The sequence below is a fragment of the Onychomys torridus genome, chromosome 9 (assembly GCF_903995425.1).
Source record: "Onychomys torridus chromosome 9, mOncTor1.1, whole genome shotgun sequence".
NCBI classification, from domain to species: domain Eukaryota; kingdom Metazoa; phylum Chordata; class Mammalia; order Rodentia; family Cricetidae; genus Onychomys; species Onychomys torridus.
Genome location: NC_050451.1, coordinates 2,561,369 through 2,582,341, shown reverse-complemented (window position 1 = coordinate 2,582,341; position 20,973 = coordinate 2,561,369). Strand labels below are relative to the sequence as shown.

General features: G+C 43.9%; 1 protein-coding gene across 2 annotated transcripts in view; it reads left to right on the top strand.

The window, feature by feature from the left end:
- Cacna2d3 (calcium voltage-gated channel auxiliary subunit alpha2delta 3) overlaps window positions 1–20,973 on the top strand; it is an 844,799-nt gene that overhangs the window by 779,008 nt on the left and 44,818 nt on the right. For both annotated transcript variants that reach the window (XM_036199702.1, XM_036199701.1), the window contains 4 exons: window positions 7,796–7,871; window positions 10,558–10,610; window positions 12,081–12,136; window positions 20,252–20,363. In XM_036199702.1, the coding sequence (XP_036055595.1) occupies window positions 7,796–7,871; window positions 10,558–10,610; window positions 12,081–12,136; window positions 20,252–20,363 (297 nt within the window). The remainder of the gene's footprint in view (window positions 1–7,795; window positions 7,872–10,557; window positions 10,611–12,080; window positions 12,137–20,251; window positions 20,364–20,973) is intronic.

Genomic DNA, 20,973 nt, shown 5'->3' with positions numbered 1-20,973 from the left:
AGACCAAGAACTCAGCCCTAGTCTCTGTGGCAGAGCTGAACTCCCACGTCCTGTAGTGTGGACAAAGCAAGACTTCTCTGCCCTCTGCCCTTGACCTGTCTACAGTGGTGCTGTGGTGTCTGCACATCTGGTGGTGTGCAGAGCTGAATGAAGATGTTGACTGAGCAGTGTCTTATCTGGAGAGAAGTTTTAGGCTGGGAGACCTGGTGAACGAATGATGAGATCAATCAGTTGACATTCACACGTCTCCAGACCTATGATGCCCGCAGGCTGCACTTTTTTTTTCTGATCTGTCACTCTGTGCCAGGTCAGCTTTTTGTATTCCAGAGAACTTCAAACACTTCTTTGTTCTTATCACTGATAGTACATGGACTCCCTGATTGGTGACTCACTGCGGGTTTCTTATCCTGGCTGTTTTCTTTTCCACACAGCTTTCATTTGCTACCATTTTTTTTCTTCAGCAAAATGATCTAAAATTTAGACCCTAAGTGAAGTTCTCACATAGCCATAAATAAGAGCTGAATGGGATAATGTAAGGTATGTCCCCAGCTTGAAGGTGTACTTATGTCATAGCCTGTGTTCCCAGGCTTGGATACTCTGATTGTCACCATAAGATAAACCTCTTGTAGGACACACACACAGACACACACAACAGTTGCCATAGTGGGTCATGTCACCAAGCCAAGATGGGGGTTAGCCCATAACCAGCTGCCTCCTCCACATCTTCCGTCCCTCTTTTCAGACAGAGATGTTAGGTTGATTCCTTCCTACCTAGAAGGGCCTGGGGGCACTCCCGGCCTTCCAGTGCTACACCGCCACCCTCCCTTGAGTGAGTTGCCACCACTGTGCCAGAAGCACTGAAGGGAGGTAGGGCAACACTGGACGGTGGTTTCAGTGGGGAGACACTGTGACTGCAGGTTTGGTCATGGCAGTTCACAGTGCATCCTGTTCATAGCTTGCTGGATCAAGAAGCAAGGCAGGGCTTTAACCGGCATGGCCCACTCCTGTGGCCAATACCTACCACCTAGGCCTTATGTCCCAGCCAGACCAGGACCTCCAAACATGTCACCAACTGCAGATCAAATATTCAAACAGAGGAGCCCGTGGGAGACATTACACATTCAAACCAAACCAGGAATGAAGAGATCCATGTTTCATGCATATGGTGTCTTCTCTCCCAGGCACCCTAATGGGTCTCCCTAGGACAGTGGTTCTCACCCTTCCTACGGCTGAGACTCTTGAATACAGTTCCTCATGTTGTACTGACCCCCAACCATAAAATTATTCCCTTGCTACTTCATAACTGTCATTTTGCTACTGTTATGAATGTTATTACAATGCTATTATAATGTAAATACCTGTGTTTTATGATGGTCTTAGGCAACCCCTATGAAAGGCTATTTGATGGCCAAAGGGGTTGTGACCTACAGGTTGAGAACCTCTCTTCTAGGATCTGCCACCCCAGAACAAAAGCAAAACACCAGGTCTACAGAAAGAAAGAAGGGGTTTGGGCTTCATCTCAGGAAGGGCATCTAGCCACAGCAGACTAATTAGCAGATCATCAAAGAAATGTGGGTCTCCATTTCTCCTACTTCATTGTCATTCCCCCACCCCAGCCCTGAAAAGGGTGGAAGACAGTTCACCTGAGTCCCACTGCATTGGACTTTAGCTTAGGTAGGAAGTGCCAATTGTAAGAGGGACAAGTATGATTCTGAGGACATTTAAACCAGGGAGACGGAAGGAGAACACTGGAACAAGTTGCATGAGGAACTCAAGGAATTCAGAGCAGATCAGAACCAGGTACAGAGCAGGTCCTCACTGCAGGACGTGACAGCGATGCTGCTTACCCAGCATGAGGGACTTGAGGATTTTTCCCTGGGACTTTTGTGCCTATCAAATATTCCTGTATTGAATATCAAATATTCAAATATTCTGGAGAGACTAAGGCTCATCTTCTTTTGTTTTTCACATATCTAATTCTGCTTGAAGCCAGAGAGAACCATGATGGACACATTTGGCCTATAGCTTGCAGGGAAATGGTCTGTGGGCAATTAATTTGTGTGTTTTGAAGCTGCCAATGGAACCTACCTCTATCTTGTCAACTCTTATCCCTGACCCCCTCATCCCATTCTTTCCTTATCCGTGCTGGACACACCATGCCTAGGCTTGTCCTCCCTCCACCGACTCCCGCGCAAAAAAAAAAATTCATAAATATATTTACCAAGATGCTTAGTAATTGAAATCGCCTTTCTAAGTGTTAACACATCCAGGTAGAATTGAAAATGGAGGCCCTTCTTCCCTCTGGCCACAGGAGAGCTAGGATCTTTCCCAATCTTCAATGATCCCGTTACATTTCAGCCCTCAACCCAGCCTTGGAGTTGAGCAAGTGAGAGAGGAGATGGCTGCTCTTCTTTCTGGCCCACTGTTCCACCAAAGCCTGATGCATACATAGCAGCTCCTGTAATGAACGTAATGGCTTCTGGGCTTTCTGCTAACCTGGCCACTTCCACAGAAGTTTGCTTTGCCAGGGGTGGCATGGAAGGGAACAAGGAGACAGATGGGCTTGAATAAGTGTGTTTTAGGGCCAAACTTCTGGAATGCAGAAACATGAAGATTCCAAGAGGCCACTCTGTAAACCTCACAAGCTGCTGCAGCAATGGCTGCCTCATAGAACACAGACTCTGGGCAGGGATATCACATGACTGCCCTTGCTTAATCTCCATAACAATCCCAAGAGGAAGCCACTACCATTTCATTTGACCAAAGCAGTGCCAAAATGGAGGTGCTAGGATTTCAGTATTTTCTAAGTGTACCCATAGGATTGAGTGGGGATAATGGAATTGAGCTCAGAATGTGTTTTTCTGGTCTCCACTGGTCTTTTGCTAGGTAGGAGTGGAAGAAATTTTTCCCGGAAGTTATCTTTGTTGGTGTTGTTCATTTATTTTAACCTTTAAGCTTACCTTGTCTCAAGAGCTACTGGAGATTTACAATCTTGCCTTGGGACCCTGTGTTAGTCTGTGTGAGCCCAAGACAACCACTTTGTTTCCTACATTGGCTTTTAAACACAATGCCATTCGATGGTTTGGGAAAGGTACATGCCAGCCACTGTCTCTGCAATCCAGGTTGGCAGAAAGAGATTCATAAGGTCCATAAAAGTTCAAAAGACTGAGTTTATTATTTGTCCACCAAAATTTGCTTTAATACATTACACGTTTATTAAGCAGCCTCCCTTGCAATACTTCTGCTCAATTGGATGGCCTCATCAAACTTCCAAGGCACCTGGGCAAAGTAAACAAGGAAATACCTGGGTAGTGCTTATCAATAGAGTAGCTAGGCATTGGGAGACTAACTCTGTCTCCTCCATACCTGCTCTACTGAATGTAGTTCCTCTGAAGAGTGAACCCAATTTCCAATGATCTCTACTTCATAAAATCCTCAAGGAGTCATCAATGGCTTTGTTCACTGGTGGACTCAATATTTGGGGAGATTCTTGGGGGGCAGAGGGACTATGGAAGGTGAGTTCTGGTTGAAGGAAGTGAGACATCTGAATCATGCCTAAGAAAGACAGCTCTTAGCCCTGCCCCCTCCTGCTAGTCTCAGCCTCTTGGATGTCATAACGTGAGCAGCTTTCTTCCATGATGCCCTTGTGCCTTGCCACAGGCCTGAAACCAATGGCATCAGCACACAGTATACAGAAGCCGCTGACAGGCAATCTGAGATAAATACTCCCTGCTTTTAACTGTTTCTCTCCAGTACTTGTCTCTGTGATGAAAATTCCGCCTAAGGCATGTGGGAATAACCTTGAGCCTGGCTTCAACTTCCTTCACCTTAGCTCCCCACTCTAGTTCATGTCCCATGCCCCTGACCTTGAGGAGAATGCCAGTATTCCTGGGAGAAAATTAGAGCTTTGGTCTTTTGGATACCCTAAGCACCTGACAATAGTTAACCGATTGCATCCCAAGTGAAGGCCACACTGCCTCCTGAGCAACACGGCAACACATAGCTTATGAAGTGTGCTCCTCAACAAAGCTGGTGCTGAGTGGGTAATCTTCAGCTAACTGGAAGGCAACATGGCCTGGCTGAGGTAAATTCCTGGCTCCGGTATGAGTGTGCTATATGGAAATGACAGTGTCTTGTGGGGAGGTGCTTCAGTGGGATGACCTGATGATGGACCTTGGGGCAAGAGAGACAACTCTTCTCTTGTTTAAGAATTTCCTGTGCACTTGCCTATGAGAGTGACCCCTATGGAGTGTGCTTTCAAGCTCAAGAGAAGAAAACATTTTTATATGCTGCTTCAGGTCAGTCACTTTGCTTCTTAGAGGTTTAGATTCAAAACTGCTTAATGACACCCCAAGATGAGTCTTATGTCGAAGGCTCCTCTGCTCATGCTTCCATGGCTGTGTTTATAAAAATTAAACTGTTTCAAGATTGGTTTTAGGCTATTTAGCCATTGGGGGGGTGCACTGCTATGATTAGGCATTATTATAGGCAAGTTTCCTGGACTTGTGGCACATAGTAGATGCTTAATAAATGTTTGTCCCATAGTTGCTAAAGCAGTCTAAATGAGCTCAGCTTACCACTTTAAAAGTCAACCTGCTATAGAAAAAAAAAATGACTTGGTTGGGATTTTTTTCCTAGTGAAGGAAAAGAACAGTAGCAGCAAAATGACTGTTACAATGTCCAAGTAGACCACCCTGTCCAGGGTGAGTGGCAGGCTGTGCTCTGGCTACTCAGAGCTGCTGCTCAGGACTCTGAAACTCGGTGCCTACCTCCGTCAGAGTTTCAAAGAGCCCCATCTAGGGAGTGGGTTCCTTCCTTCACGAATGACAAGGTCTCGGGCTGTGGACAACCATGGTTGAAGTGGTCTGGTGATGAAGTCATGGGAATTAAGGCATGTTATCTGTCATGAGGCTACGTTCCCAGAGCTGAGCTCCATAGGGCTAGGCGTCCTTCTCAGGGCTTATTTTAGAGCCGAATGAAAGCAGGCAATTATCTTGTTTTGTGACTATAATCAGCAGAACAGGATGCAGGTAGCCACAAAGTGGAGTTATTTAAAACAGAAAAAAAAAGGAAAGAAAAAAATCAATTCCAAAAGAGCAATAATCTGAAAGTCAGTCTCTCTCTCTCTCTCTCTCTCTCTCTCTCTCTCTCTCTCTCTCTCTCTCTCTCTCTCTCTCTCTCTCTCTCTCTCTCTCTCTCTCTCTCTCTCTCTCACACACACACACACACACACACACACACACACACACACACACACACAATCTGGTTAAAGATGTCAATGTGTGGAGAAGACAGGGAGGGTGACTCTCTGACCTCTTTGGGAACAGTCCTATCAGACAGCCCTCTCCCCCATCCATTTGCAATGAGAGGCAGGTGCTCAGGCCTGGAAGCTTCCCCACAGTGATTCATTTCACCCTCAGCATGTCAGCTGGGGTCTCTGGAAAAGATCTAGGGAGAATCCTGAGCTTCCAGCCATCTGTCAGTGAGGAGATTACCATGGTTACCACCAGCCAGCTGGTCTCATGAGCCAGCTGGTTCATTCTGACTGGGGGTGGTGGGACTGCTCAGTAGCCCCTCAGCTGGAGGCAGAAAATGATCCTGCACTTTGGTTCTGAGAACCTATCTTGGGCAGCATTTGTTATGAAAGTCCAGTGAGAGCCTGGCATGGATAGAGGTGTGAGTCGGGTGTTTCTGAGACTCTCTCAGAACCTACTTCTGAAAAGAAGGCAGAGTGGAGTGGATTCAGATTGGTCCTCAGCTCATTCTGGCTCTGTTCCTGGTTAGCTGTGTGGACTTAAACATGTTAGGCTGGCTGAGGCTTAATTTGCACCTTTGGCAAATGGGGTGATATGCTTTGAAGATTATGGTCGCTACCTAGGATCCACCCAATAGCAGCTTCTGTTACCACAGTCCTCAGCTCAGAATGCAAGGATGGAAGTTGCTATAGCAGGTTTCCCTCACCCCAGCTTCAGGGGTGGGTACCCTGAACTGCAGTAACAAATATGGTTGCTTGCCAGTGAGCTCTCCATCCTCTGCCCTGCTGATTGAAGCTAGAGCCTAGACTTCACCAAGGGTAGTGTGTGACTGACTCAAGGTTATTGTTTCTATTTTCATAAACAAAGCTGCTTGTTTGCAGGAAGAAAAAGGTAGACAAAGAGGAGGCCGTTTTTTGATGGGAAGAGTTACATACTGTGCCATCCCTCTGTGCCACTGGTTAGAGCTGACCTCTACTGCAGTTTGGTCAGAGGTGGCCAGTTTTCTTTTGGTACCCATACATGAATCTGTACTGTCTCCAGCAAGTTGTCCCCAAAAGGTCTGTACATGATGCCTTGGGGCTTACTTAGGTGAGATTGTCATCAGGCAGTAATTCATGCATTTGCCGTGGGAAACAATTTCTTTTCCATCATCTGTACTGTGCTAGGGGTTAGGGGAGTGAGGGAGGTGAGAGGCGGGTACTGCTGGCCACATAGAGCAGCCATGTTGTATCAGAGTATTCTTTCTAAGCATAGCAATAAGCGCACCCAGTGTTAAGCAATGGACTGTTTTAGAAAGGAATTCTTGTGGGGAGAATTCTACACCAACATATAGGAGCGGATGTATTAAGCTATTTGAAATCTCTCCATGTCAGGCTGGACTTTGGTGGTCTCATCTTTGGACTGCCAGGAATTGAGGGACACTGAAGGCCAGATGGGGATCTATGCTTCTGACCACTTCTGAGATAAAGCACATGCTCCATTCACCTTTATGCAGTCAGAGTTTTTCTGTGTCCTACCCCATCCTCAGCCACTCAGACCCAAATAAACACACAGAAGCTTGTGTTAATTAAAACTGCTGGGCCATTACCTCAGGCCTACCACTGACTAGCCCTTACATTTAAACTCAGCCCATTTCTGTTAATCTATATGTCGCCATGTTTTCTGTAGCTTTACCTGTGTGCCATTACATGCTGCTCCCTGGATGGCAGGCTGGCATCTCCTGACTCAGTCTTCCTCTTCCCAAAATTCTCCTTGTCTGTTTATCCTGCCTATACTTCCTGGCTACTGGCCAATCAGCATTTTATTTATCAACCAATCAGAGCAACACATATTCACAGCATACAGAACATCCCAATAGCACCTTTAGTTTTTCAAAATTGTCAACTAGAAACTAAAATACCTTAGACAACTAACTATACAGTGTTCCTGGGGCTGGTAGCTATACTCTTATCAGCAATGGAAACAAAGTATCCACATTCCTGTTTCATCTACTATGCTGTTTTCAAACAAGGATTCCATACTACTGGAGTGATAACATTGAGTGAGTCGTAGTCAATAAGGCACCAGTTGTCCTCCTCCTCTCACTTTGGGCATTGACTCAGTCCTGGTCTGTTTCCTGGTACATGGGAACAGGCAAGTGGCCCTGCCATTTTGTAACCTAAAATGGCTCTTTCTGGATCTCATCTAACAAATAGATGCATCCAGAGACCCAGATTCAATCAGAGTAGCCTAGGGAGTGCAGTGCTTGATGCAAACTGTTCTTGTTTTGAACTAAAGTGGGGAATTCATTTCAAGGTACATGGCTTTTTATCTCCCTGTGCTCTTCCAAACATCTTCATGCCCATCCTTTAAGCTCCGGTGATGATGTGACATGACAGTCCCAGTACATTCACTGTCATGCTCTATACCTCAAACGGTCTGACTTCTTTCTATTTGTGGCAACCACTCATGATGCTAGTGATCACTCACTCCCGGCCCTAAGCATCTTGTAGTGGCCATATGTTTTCATTTCCTGAAGCCTCTTTCTATTCTCCCTGTAGAGTCACCCTGTATGACTACCAAGCCATGTGTAGAGCCAACAAGGAGAGCAGTGACAGTGCCCATGGACTCCTGGATGTAAGTATGAAGCTGCCCCTCAGATAATAGCTGGGTACCTCTGCTGCCTTGGGGACATGTGGCTCAGACTTTAGGGTAATCAAATGTCCCTTATTCAAAACCAAGAACGTTTAAAGGTTATTTCCTGACTTTACTCACTAAGAGCTACTTCTGTTTAAACCCAGATCCAGGGATTATGTAAGTTAAAAATCAGGTCACAGTCTTAGCTGGATTAATGAACACCCCCCCCCCCCCTTTGTAGAGACAAGGAAAGAAGAAGCTTCACTGATTGGTACATAAAAAAATGAAAAGAATTTGGTTTTGTTCAACAGAAATTGTCCTTCTGGAAAGCTCAATCACTGTATGATGAGGATCTGAGTGTGGGTCCCCAGTACCCACAGGAAAGCCTAACATGGTGGTACACATCTGTAACCCAGCACACAGCAGATGTAACATGGAGTCAAGCAGATCTCCACCACTGTCTGGCCAGCTGGAATCTGTCTCAAAAACCAAAGTGAACTGCAGCTGAGGGAGACATCTGCCATCTACCTCTGGCATCCTCACACAGGCACACACACATATAACTGAGCACCTTCACAAATGTGCATGTGCGTGTCCCCTGAGGATATCACAACCTAGTGTCAAGGCACACAGTGCTGTGTCCTTAAAACCTGCCTCCAGACTGCCAGAAATCAACCATTCCCAGTTTAAAACTGTAATTTGTAATGTACAGAAAATATCAGTTTGACCCTCAATTACTTGAAAACTCAGTTTTTTTCTTCCTTACGGTATTGCCATGTGATTTTGGAAATACTAAAATCCAACCAAAAATTTCCCTTAAATTGCAAGATTTCAAAGTCATCTTGCTACACTTTATTGGCCTCTGTGAGACAGGAGGCTTTACAAGGGAGGTATCCGAAACCAAATGTTTAACATGATCTTTCTTCACTGAGTGAGCAAGGGTCCCATAGTTTCTGAGCAGCCCCTGAGAGTTGGACTTTACAGAAAACAGCACTTAATGGGAACTGTAGAGGAACCATCACTTCTAATGGGGGCTTTTTGTATGGATACTGGCTTCCCTGCACTTGGTATGACTATTTCCAGATCTGAAATGTTCCCAAGATTGGTTTTCATCATTACTTTTAAGAAACTCCATGGCCGTCTCCTGATCTTTTGCTTTTAAATCTTAATCCCTATTTGCATAATCCTTTTGTTTGTTCAGCTATCCAGTTGGAGCTGGGTCTAACAAGTTCTGCGGGAGATCCTTTGCCCCTGGCCTCTGGCCAGCCAGTGCCAAGCTACACAGCCTATCATCTCAGCTCCACCTCCACTACCATCCCAGAGGGAGCAAAGACCCAGAATTAGCCCATGATCTGACTCCTGAGTCTTTGGGGGCAGGGGGAGGGGGCGATGGCTTTAATGCTGGAATGCCTAATGGCAAAACCATGTGGCTTTGAGACACATTTGGTTTTAAGAAATTGTTAAAAGTTAATATCTTTCTCTGACCCTAAACCTGGAGACGCAGAGTCCTCTGGTTCAGGGGCCTGATGGTGAAGACCTCACAGAAATCGGAGCAAGAGCCAAGAGCCGTACAACCTTGCAAAGCAGGGTGGATTGGGGATAAGCCCACTAGGTCTAGTTTGTTTGGCTGTTTATGCTGCTCTCTGCTGCTTTCTGGCTTGAGACAGGAACCTTTCAGCAACAGTTAGGGGACTATAGATTCGTTGTTGGTTTATTTTGAACTGCATAATTCCTCCATTCCCCATTCTGGTTCTTGTAATTAAAATACTCAGAGAGGAGGATTAGGCAGCTGTCGCCTCAGAAACCGAGAATTGGCACGTACTTCCCTCCACGGCAGCCACAGAAGGTGCTGAGGATTTTCTGGACCTGCTGTCTGGAGCCCAGCTCCGCCAATGCCACGGCCGCCTCACAAGTCTATACACCACTTACATATCTGGCATACCTAGGTACAAAGAGCCAACTGAGGGGGACATGGTATTTTCCAGAATTCAGGAAATTGAATTATCCACATAGGAAATATCACAGAGTAAACAATCCCACTGCTTTTTTTAATTAAAATATTCTGAAATAAAGATTAGGCTGTCAATGCCTTCTTTTATAGCATGCAGGGGATTTTCTGTGGGGATAAAATCACATGTTCATATGGTTATCATTTTTTTAAGTCCAAATATGTAAGTGCGAGAAAGGGCGGCCCAAATCCTACATAATTCATGGAAGGCATTAAAATCAAGTGTGTTCAATTTGTGCTTCTCTCAGTGAATGACACACAGTGATGGAGAACTTCGAGTCACCTTTCCAAAGGGGAGCGCTGCGAATTACCATTTGAAATTAGTTACATGATTCCAGCCCCTCAGCACCGGGCTGTGAAATATTAGCCCCAAGAGGGGGAAGGTTTAAGCATCCTTTGTTGAACTTCCTCCTTTCCCCCCAGTGATAACCCTTGTATTAGATCATGTTTATTTTACTTGTAAATCACATCTCACTACAGGGGAGTTCAAAGTTTTAAAATGTTAGTTTTGGGATACAGTATCCAAGCATTTTCTTTCTTTAGCTAGACCCTCCCTGGTTTTTTAACATGATATCCATCTCTCCAGAAGAATAACATTGTCTCTCTGTAAAGCCTGAAGTCAAACTACAAACTTCTTGTGTAATCCCTTGTTTTAATGGAATGACTTCTTCCCTTCAGCCCTATAACGCCTTCCTCTCGGCAGCCAAGTGGATAATGACTGAATTTGTCTTGTAAGTGCCATCCGCTGTCTCTTTTCCACACGTACCCCTGCTCCTCTGTTTCTCTGATAAAGGGAATGCGGACATGGTGCTCCTTGCTCTCAATAACCTTGGACCCACTGACCACCTCAAAGTACTGACCTCTGGGGACCACAAAGCTGTCTATTTTAATGTTAGTCATTCGAAACTGCTCTGTACGCCTGTGTGGCTGTTAAGCAGACTAACAGCTTATGATACACAAGCCAAATCTATTTATTGTGGTTACTGTTAAATTTAACACGGATGCCTAACTGTCTTAATGCTGCCTGGGTGGGCTGTGGTCAAGAGAACACACAACCAAGCTGTCCACTAGTGCTCTGATGTATTGGCTTGGGCGGGAGCCAAGTTTACATGGGCCACAGAAAGGGCTAGGGGCTCTACCTAGGTATGGGTTAGTAAGTTAACCTTATCAAATCGAGGCCCTCTTTTGAGGATGCCAGGTAACTCTGTGACTTAGGTCAGACTTGAAATATGACAGAGATGAAAACTTCCAGGTGAGATAGTGGACACATTGCAGCAACAGTGTATCCCTGAACAGCATGTTGACCAGGAGACTGAGCAACCTGCACCAAACTGTCCCTCTCCCTTTCTCCCAGCCAGGATCCAGTGCGATGGGGTTAAGGCAAATCCCTTGCCATTTGGTGAATTGACATGGTATATTTTCTATTTTTTGCTTTACTGCAATCTATATTAATTCTATAATGTTTATAAATCCAAAGGCAAACAAGTGTTCTGTATATGGAAGAGATGGAAGACACATCAAGGCTAGTGGTAGGATTTTGATGGAGAAGTACTTGTTAGGGATAGTAACCATGAATATGATAAGTAAGTGAAAAGTATTTGTTTGATCTATTGCCATTCATTTAAAAGAAGGTGATTTCTATTGTCTTTATACCCTTTACTATGAATTGAAATATTCTGAGTTTTCTGAAGTTGGATTATGGCACAATTTCATTAAAAGTTTGACCCACTCTTTGCCCCCATACACAGATATAAACACATTTGCTGAACCCATCCTATATTGCTGCAGACCATGGTTCTGACCCAGAAGAATGTTCTAAGTTCTGAAATAAGGCAAAAGGCCCTTTAGAAATTGGCTATTTATTGTGGAATAAAACCAGGTGTTATTATGAGTAAATAAAAGTGAATTACTAGAGGCTGAGTTCTGACCAAACAGCAGACATTTCTCAACTAAAAACCCTTCTCAATGAGGAGACCATGATCTCAGGGCTATGCTGGCACTGATGGTAAAATAGCTTTTTCCAAGTGAGCTTAAACCTAGTGGCAATTCAATGGGAACTCAGCCAGCCATGGTAGTGCCTCCAAAGTGCAATGTTATTATTTCAAATGGGGTGGGGGCAGCACAAAATGACCTAACAGAGCGCTGTTCTAGCCGGGGCTTAGATGACCATGTAACCCTGGACTTTTCCACCATTCATTCAGGTTCCTGGTAGAAGTTAACCTGTGCAGTTGGTGGCACTCGGACATGACCGCTGAAGGTAGGCAGCGACTTGGGTTTCTGTTTCTTAGTGTGAGTGATGAACCCTGGGTTCTGATACTTTTTAATCAGGGATCCACTGGCTTGTGTTAAACCCTGTAGCACATTGTAACAGTTCTTCAGCTCTGTTGGCAGAACACCACTCTGCTAAAGCCCATGCCATTCAGTCTGACCCAGAATCCTCAGGTGTTTTCCACCCGTGTTCACTTTGACCCATTTCCCGGACAGAAGCAGCAAGGTCATACTTTGGCAGGGTCTGAAATCTTCACAAAGCTGACAGGCAACATGAAAAGCTAAGTGAGACAGAAAAGTCGTTCATGTCCTGGCTGGATGAATGGATAAACATTCTAGTTTTGTCTGCACAACTACAGAAACATGAGTGGATTTGAGTGGCAGTTAGTGGACATTCTCAGAGACCCAAGTCTATAGCATGGGTTTAACTCTGGCTTAAAATCTTACCTTTGGCAAATGAATTCATCTCAAGGCTCAGTTTCCCCATCATAAGCACAGTGGGAAGAATATTTATCTCCATGTGCATGTTGTGTGTGTTGTGTGTGTGTAATAAGATAGATAAATCATGTTACCTGATGACCGGAGTAAATGGAGCCTAAGATGTTAACTAATCTCTGATAATGAAGAAGATAGTGTTGACATTGGCCAGTGATGATGTTTGCCTTCAAAACCATCCCTTCATTATGAACTGTCCCCTGGCTATCTCCCCTAGGCCTTCTCAGCCAATGCAAGTTCTCAGACACTCTCTTGTTTTTGTTTGGTTTTGTTGTTTGTTTTGTTTTTCTGAATTCTTTAAACCTGGATGTTAAAGACTGGTAGGTGGGGTACTAGCATGAGTTTTATTTTCAACTATTTGGTTTAGTTTTAAAGGCACAACTTAGGTATTGGATATTATTAGCATTGCATTTCATGCCTTAGGAGTCTTCTGCATGGATTTTCTGACTCCCCAGACATTTCCTCCTGCTCCCTGCTCTTCTCTACCAGCTTCACCTTTCTTTTCTCCTTTTACATGATGCCAAGTTTCCTTGGTGATACAAATATACCTATCCATTCTCATCAGCATCCAACTGAGGCTGAGGGCATAGCAGGTACTTTGCTTTTTAAATACCCCATTGAGTCATTCTTGTGCCAGACATGACTGCATCAAGCCCACTGGGTTGGTACTAGTTTTGAACTGCAGTGTGTATTTATCATTCTAGTCTAGAAATTCAATGTGAGGAAAAAACTGAGGCTGTTAAGAAGGGTTTCCATAGTTGACAGGGCTCTCACAATACCAAACAATGATGACTTGTTAAATGTCCCCTAACGAGGTCATTTTAGGATTAAAATTCACCCACAGAAAGGTGTATTATATTGGTATTGCAAAATTTTTAATTAAATTTATAAAATATTGGTATGCCTATATAGCCAAATGCAAGAATTCATGCCTGTAGGCCCACAAGCTACTCAGGAAGCTGAGGCAAGAGAATTGCTTTGAGTTTAGGAGGTGAAAACTAGCCTGAGCCACATAGCAAGGTCCATATCCTCTACCCCCCAAAATCATAAAAATATGTAAAACAATAAACAAAACTCAAGATATAAGACTTGCAATCCAGTGGCGGGGAGCTGTGGAGTTAATATGGTCAGAAATCAACATGAGAAATGGGAAGGTAGTACACAGAGAACAAACTATGACTTCGGGTGGCAGGAAAAAAGACTATTATATCCCCTAAATGTTACTATGGTATAGATTTGCTTGTGTTGATATTATATACAACTTTTTATATATATATAAGAAAGGTGAGATGGAGCATAGTAGATCAATAGATTCTGAGGGCTTGGGTTGCAGCTGGGTTAAGAGCATCTTTCTCTAGCACCAGAAACTGAGAACAAAGATTGGCCATCTAACTGAGGCTGTGATGGTTATGCAGTGGCTGTCTAGTTACACCGTGCCTATGCAGGAGTGTCTGGAATCTCAGGTTTCCTCAACGGTTAGTGAAGGTTAATTAGGTATAGTACAGCTTTGACTGGGGCCCTGGCGTGCATAGGCTGGAATCCAGCATGAAGATGCGGGTTCCTGCTTCTTTGGGGAGTGAGCTTTGTGCTGAGGGTAGTAGACAGGTCATGTGTGGTGGTTAATTTCTTGGCCTTCAGCCGCCTTCTTTACAGGTGAGGAATGAACTCCTTTTTTTTTTTTTTTTTTTGAGGTTGTTTCTCTGCATAGCTGAAAATGATCCTGAACTTTTGATCCTCCTGCTGGGGTGTTCTTTACACAATGCTGAGGACTAGATCTTTCTGAATGCTACTGAGCCACATCCTTAGTCCCCAAGAAAGACATTCTTTGTGTCGATTTCCACTCTCAGATGGACCTCCCGTTCTCACCTTGACCTGTCATCTCAATTATCTTCCCTCACTTTGGATTCCAAAGATTTGACTTTGTTTTGAGAGCCCATCACTGCGATCTTTGCTGAGAGCAGTATTGTTCGACTGAGGGCAACCCTGTCTCCCAGCAGTCATCGCAGTATTTGGAGACATGTTTGATTGTCACAGCTTGCTACTGGCATCTAGTGGGTAGAGGCCAGGATGATGCTGTACATTCTCCAGCACTCAGGTCAACCCCCACAACAAAACACTAGCTGATTCAGATGTCCTGGCTCTGATGGAGAGGTGGAAGTCAGGACACAGTGATTAATAAAGATGTGCTTACTGCATGGATGCTGTAGACACTCTAGAAGGTTCCCACTCTGAGTTCTACATCCCCTATCCCCCCCCCACATGTCCCAAAACAGGTCAAAATTATGATGTGATGCTTTAGTTCTCCATGCTCTGCCTTGAGAGCCTGTTTACACCTTTTCCTAAAAGATAACTTCAAAACGTCCATTTACTCTAGACCAGTGGTTCTCAAGCTTCCTAATGCTGTGACCCTTTAACACAGTTCTTCATGTTGTGGTGAATCCCCAGCCATAAAATTATTTTGTTGGTACTTCATAACTATAATTTTGCTACTGTTATGAATTGTAGTATAAATATCTGATATGCAATGTATCTGATAGGTAACCCCCAAAGGAGTCATGACCCAAAGGTTGAGAACCACTGCTCTAGACTTCATCCCACATATCATAAGTAGAGCTGGTCAGTTATTCACATTATTGCCTGTGGTGTGCTGACACAGAATACTTCAGCATTTCCAGAGTGCTGCAAATCCCTTTCAGATCCCCTTCAAACTCTTCCCTCCACTAGAGCCTAGCGGTGGTCCCTGGCAGTACTTATCAACAGATCTCTCTGGAGACCCAAGTCATGTAGATAGGTTGGTAGATAGAAGCAGGGATATATTAAAAAAAAAAAATCATGAGAGGGAGGGCACACAGAGAGACCAAGCCAAGACTTTCTACCATAATAAAAGCCTCAACTGCCTTTCTTTGAGCATGGTGTAGAGCTGGATCCCACATCTGAACCATCTCTCTCAGGCCTACAGCCATCTATTTTCCTGGGATTTTTGCCAGGTTGTAGATGAAGACACTGAACCAGATGGAAGTGTGTGAATTCATCCATAGGATGCTGTTATTGAAACTTTTTGTTAAGAGTCTGCATACATCCTGAATTCAGTGTAGGAGAGGAATGGTCTCAGCACTATCTTGACTTGCAATTCATTCTAAATTTACCATTCTCTCACCAGATAAAGACCCTGGGCTGAGACATACATCTTTATTTAGCTAAAAATGGAATCCATAATTACACTGTTTATCTGCCTCATTTCCTTGATGAAGGGACTGTGGAAACCCGCTTCTACTTGATTACCACAAAGGTCTCACTCGGGTGAAGTTTCACAAAGAGAATGGAGCTTGCTGGCACCCAGTTATGAATGGGGATGCATTCACAGAGACAAAAGAGGAGCAAGGCTTTTCAAATGGCAGATCCATCCATTCCCCATCGCCTGCACATAATTACAGTGAACCCAAGTCAGTCATTCTCATTGGGGACATTTGTTGCTAAGGGAAAATTCAAGCAATCCGATTGTGTAAATGTTCTATTGAGTGCTTGATGGAGAGTGAGTGGTAGGTAGGTCATGGTGACTTCAGCTTCAGATACCTGTGTAAATAGAGTGAGAGCCAGACCAGAGTTATCAGCAAGTGTTGCTCCTGGGTGAGACTGTCCAGGTGCACACCTGGACCCTGCCACTCACAGCTGTGTGCCTTTGAACAGGCATCTTAATTTCACAGAGTTTTAGTGGCTTCATCCACGAAATTACATAGTAGCAGAGCTTTGCTTATTGCACGGTGATGAAGGTTCCATTCACAGATGCACACCAGCTCATGCCCAGAAGCATCTCCTGAGTGGTAACTGCTGAAAGGAAAGTTCAGTTGTTTTTCACTTAAGTACATGGTGATGGTAGAAGGGGTATCACTTAGTGTAGAACACTTGCCTAGTCTAGGTGATGTCCTGGATGACACCATAAGCCCTGCTGTCAATCAATATGCATGTTTAAGATTATGACAAACCAGTCTATACAGGACTCAAGGCAGCGTGTGTCCAGCTTCTGAGCCACAGCTGTCCCTTCTGGGAGAAGCAAAAACTGATCTAGGCTAGCAGCAGTATCTTTGAGTGCCTAAACCTTTGCTAGATCACAAGTTTTGAATGCCCAGACTTAAAACAGAACTCAGTAAGTAGATGGCTGGCCGTTTCGGGTAGTTATTGGTTTGAAATTCCAAAGATAAACAGTAGTGACTGGCAAACATGGATGGTGTTTTCCATAAGGCTCTAGACAAAGCAAGGCCCAGGTTAGTTAGAGTAAATGTGGCCATGGCTTTATGGAATAATTGTTATGTTTCTCAAAAGCACATCAGCCAGTCTACAGTCATGCTTCAGAGTCAACAGTTATCACTACATCAGCATGGAGTACCCTGCAATTGTCAAAGAAAAAGGAATTTCATCTCCAGTAAGGATCAGGGCCAAATGAGCTTCACCATGGACATTTGGACTCATTCCATCATAAAAGAGCCCAGACAGTTAGGATTAGAGATGGTGAAATTACCGGGCTTATTTAAATCGTGTGTGTGTGTGTGTGTGTGTGTGTGTGTGTGTGTGTGTGTGTGTAGGCCACCTCTCCCAGCCTGCCTCAAAGACCTCTCACTTTGTTTCATGGGCCCGACTTCACAAAGCTGTGATGCTCATACATGCTGGATGAGAACAGCCCAAGTTCAATTTTGGCTCTGCCACCTACTTCCTGGGTGAATTTAAACCATTTATTTCAGCCTTCTTTCCCTTTCACCTATTCTACCAAGAAGAGCCTTCATTAAAAGTGAAAACTGTCTTTTTAACTTCTTTAAAAGAAAAAGAAGTTCCTACTTCCCATTTTATTTTTTAATCATGTCATATTTTGTTGTGGAATAAATGAATGTGTATCAAGCAGAATAATATCTGGCCCATAGCAGTTCTTGAACAAACTTAGTTGTTTGTTGTGGGGTTTTTTGTTTGTTTGTTTGTTTGTTTTTTCCATTTCTCTTTATTACAAAATTTTCTACACAGATCCCCCCTCCTCCCTCCTCCCACCCCCCAGCCCTCTTTCCCAAGCCACCCCGCATCCCCACATCCCCCAAATCGAGGTCTCCCATGGGGAGTCAGCAGAGCCCAGCACACCGAGCCTAGGCAGGTCCAAGCTCCTTCCCACTGCACCAAGGCTGTGCAAAGCATCACACCACAGGCACCGGATTCCAGAAGCCTGCCCATAGACCAGGGACAGATCCTGATCCCCGTGCCTGGGTGCCCCCCAAACAGTTCAAACAAAACAACTGTCTTCCATATCCAGAGGTCCTTGGTCAGTCCCATGGGGGCTCCATAGCCACCAGTTCACAGTCCATAGGCTTCCACTAGTGTGGCCGGTCATCTCTGCACATCCTCCCATCATGATCTCCACATCCCTCTGTTGGTGGGTTTTTATATGTTGATTGCATGTGTGTGCTGTATCCACTTATAATCTACACTATTGTATACTTAATCTTCATTTCATTTAGAGGTGAACTTTTTGAAATTCAGATACTTTAAATATAAAAAGGAAGCCGCCTAAACTGGAAACCAGAATCACTTGCCAAACAGAGAAATGTCAATTGCGAAAATAAGAACTGTGAAAATAAAATGTGCTACCAGACTGCTGCCAGATGGTCCCCTCCCCCAGCAAGAACACAACAAAGGAAGGGAGGAAAAGAATGGAAAGGTGGTCACAAAAATCCAACACACACACACACACACACACACACACACACACACACACACAGCATCAAACAAAGCTGCTACCTCTCTGCTCAAGACAGGCACCAAGGAAGAGCTGGCAAGAGGCTGGTTCCTACCTGGTGCTCTGTGAGTTCTGCCATGGGCGTGGGACAGGGCACATCTCCTCACCTATCACCTCAGGGACAAGCAGTTTGTCACAAGTGGCTAAATTTTTTCCATTTGCTTTGTCTGTTGTATTTGCTTAAAAAAAAAATAAACAACACTATTCAAGAGACTGGAGAGATGGTTCTGTGTGTGTGTGTGTGTGTGTGTGTGTGTGTGAGAGAGAGAGAGAGAAAGAGAGAGAGAGAGAGAGAGAGAGAGAGAGAGAGAGAGAGAGAGAGAAGGTCAGCAACTGGTCAATAAAATCACATGTTCTAGTGTTTTAGCTAAAAAAAAAAAAAACTTACTAGACTCTGCATTATTTTGTTTTAAATAAGAAAAAAAATATGCCAGTATGCTATGACTCCCAACAGTTTCCCCAAATTAAGGAAACCTCAGAGGAAAAACACATATGTTAGAAATAGTTGTGTTAGAATATAAAGCATAGGGCACAGCTTACTGATGCCCTAATAATCATCTGACTATCAGCAGCTAGGTATTTTATAGTGTTACACTCATGGACCCTCTTAGATCCCACAGCATCCCAGGAGAGCACTCTGCCATGGTTCTGATACCTACCCACATGCCCCTGGAGTATAACTTGACGTGTTATATTCTATACATCATGTTTAGGAATTACAAATGTAAATTTTATATACAAGATTAATTCCATACATACATACATCACCAAAACCAAACCAAACCAAAAAAAAAAAATGTGTATAGGAAACTCCAGATAGTCCACTGTAAAGATGGAAATGAGTAGACCTACTGTGCAGTGTACCTGAGCCGCTAGCATCCCCATTTGTACATGGGAATGCTGAGAGCTAGCTAGAAGCAGCAGAGTGGGGAATTTGTTTTCCAAATTTCTCTCCTGCAGGAGCTTTTGCACTTAACCATGAGCTATTGTATGCATCATCATTGGCATCGTTTAATGTTACAAAGCCAAGATGCTTATTCTTTCGTTACTGTTATTGTTATAATTAACCCAGCACTTAGCACTCAATACCAAGCATTGTACTCAGTACTCATCAGTGTTCTGTTGACTTCCCCTATCAACCTCTAAAAGCAGAACTTGATGCACTTCCGTGTGAACAAGAAAATTGAGACTTACAAATAGTTTGGATCCCATCAACTGGGTGTAAGTTATCTAAACTACTTAATTGCCTCCAGCCTATGTAGAGTGCTTCCTGGGCACTCATTCCTATACCCACAATATTTAGTTATTTTACAGCTGACATGGTGTCTTATTGAATGAGAAACTTCATGATAGCAGAATTTGGAATGTGCTATACTTCAAAGGCATTATGTATTTTACTATTTTATATTTCAATCTTCTTTCAATGATAGAACTATGCAAATGTATCATGACATGTATCTTGCCCTCAATAATAGGGTAATGTGGTATAGCTTACATTTTTATGTATATATTCAGATTCCCAGATGTGTTGGTACTAAGTCGCTGTGAGTCTGAGGTCAGAGACCCCGTGGTTGATGTTGACCCAGAAAAGTAGAATTCTTGTGATGCATAAATGATAGCCAATCAAGCCAACATAACTGCTTTAGGAATTATAGCTTACAGAGTTGCTTGGCAGATGAAATCACTGGACTAATTAGAAAATAATGCATTGTGCTGTGCCTAGAAAAATCACAGAGCTTCCTAAGTAGAACTGCATTTGAGCTGCTGTGGGTTGCCAGGCACGGCATTGAGCCCGAATACGGAGCTTTCATTATTTTGCTCCCCTTCTCCCTACAGCCCAGAAACTGAAACAGACCCTGGAGCCTTGTGATACTGAGTACCCTGCCTTTGTTTCTGAACGCACCATCAAGGAGACCACAGGGAATATTGCTTGTGAAGACTGCTCCAAGTAAGCCACCCCCAGCCCCCGCAGCCCCACTGCCAGTCCCACTGTACACACCTTTCTGTTTCATCTGGAGCTTTCCCCATGGGTCATTGATAATGGAGCACACATACAATCACACTGGGAGCCAGGAAACATGGCTGCCCTCTGGTGTGAGGACCTAATTCTATTAACTGGGAAGAAACAGCCCTTGGTTTTGGTAGATTGATTTAAGATTGGGAAATATCCAGAATGTGTGACAATACATCTTGGAATATAAAAGAGTTTAGTTCAACTTGTTGATGTCTGGAGGAAGTCTTAATTGGTGTGTTTTTTTTTTCCCCCAGCTGACAGTTGTCAACTTCAGCAAATGTCCTTAGGTGTGTTTAGCAAGGACTCTGCTTCCTCATGTATAGCTGAATCCCACCTCCTTCTCCTACATATGGCTTCTTTGTGGTCTGATGTTGAGCATTTGCAGTCTGAAGATGAATATATTTTAATAGTTTCATTGGTCATTTAGAAACTTTGGTCTCTGTTCCTGTTGGGCACGTACCTACTGGATAATTGGATCCATTCTTATTGATTTGGGTATTACATGTTCCCAAGATTATGTTGTTAATAGTACAGACACTCAGCT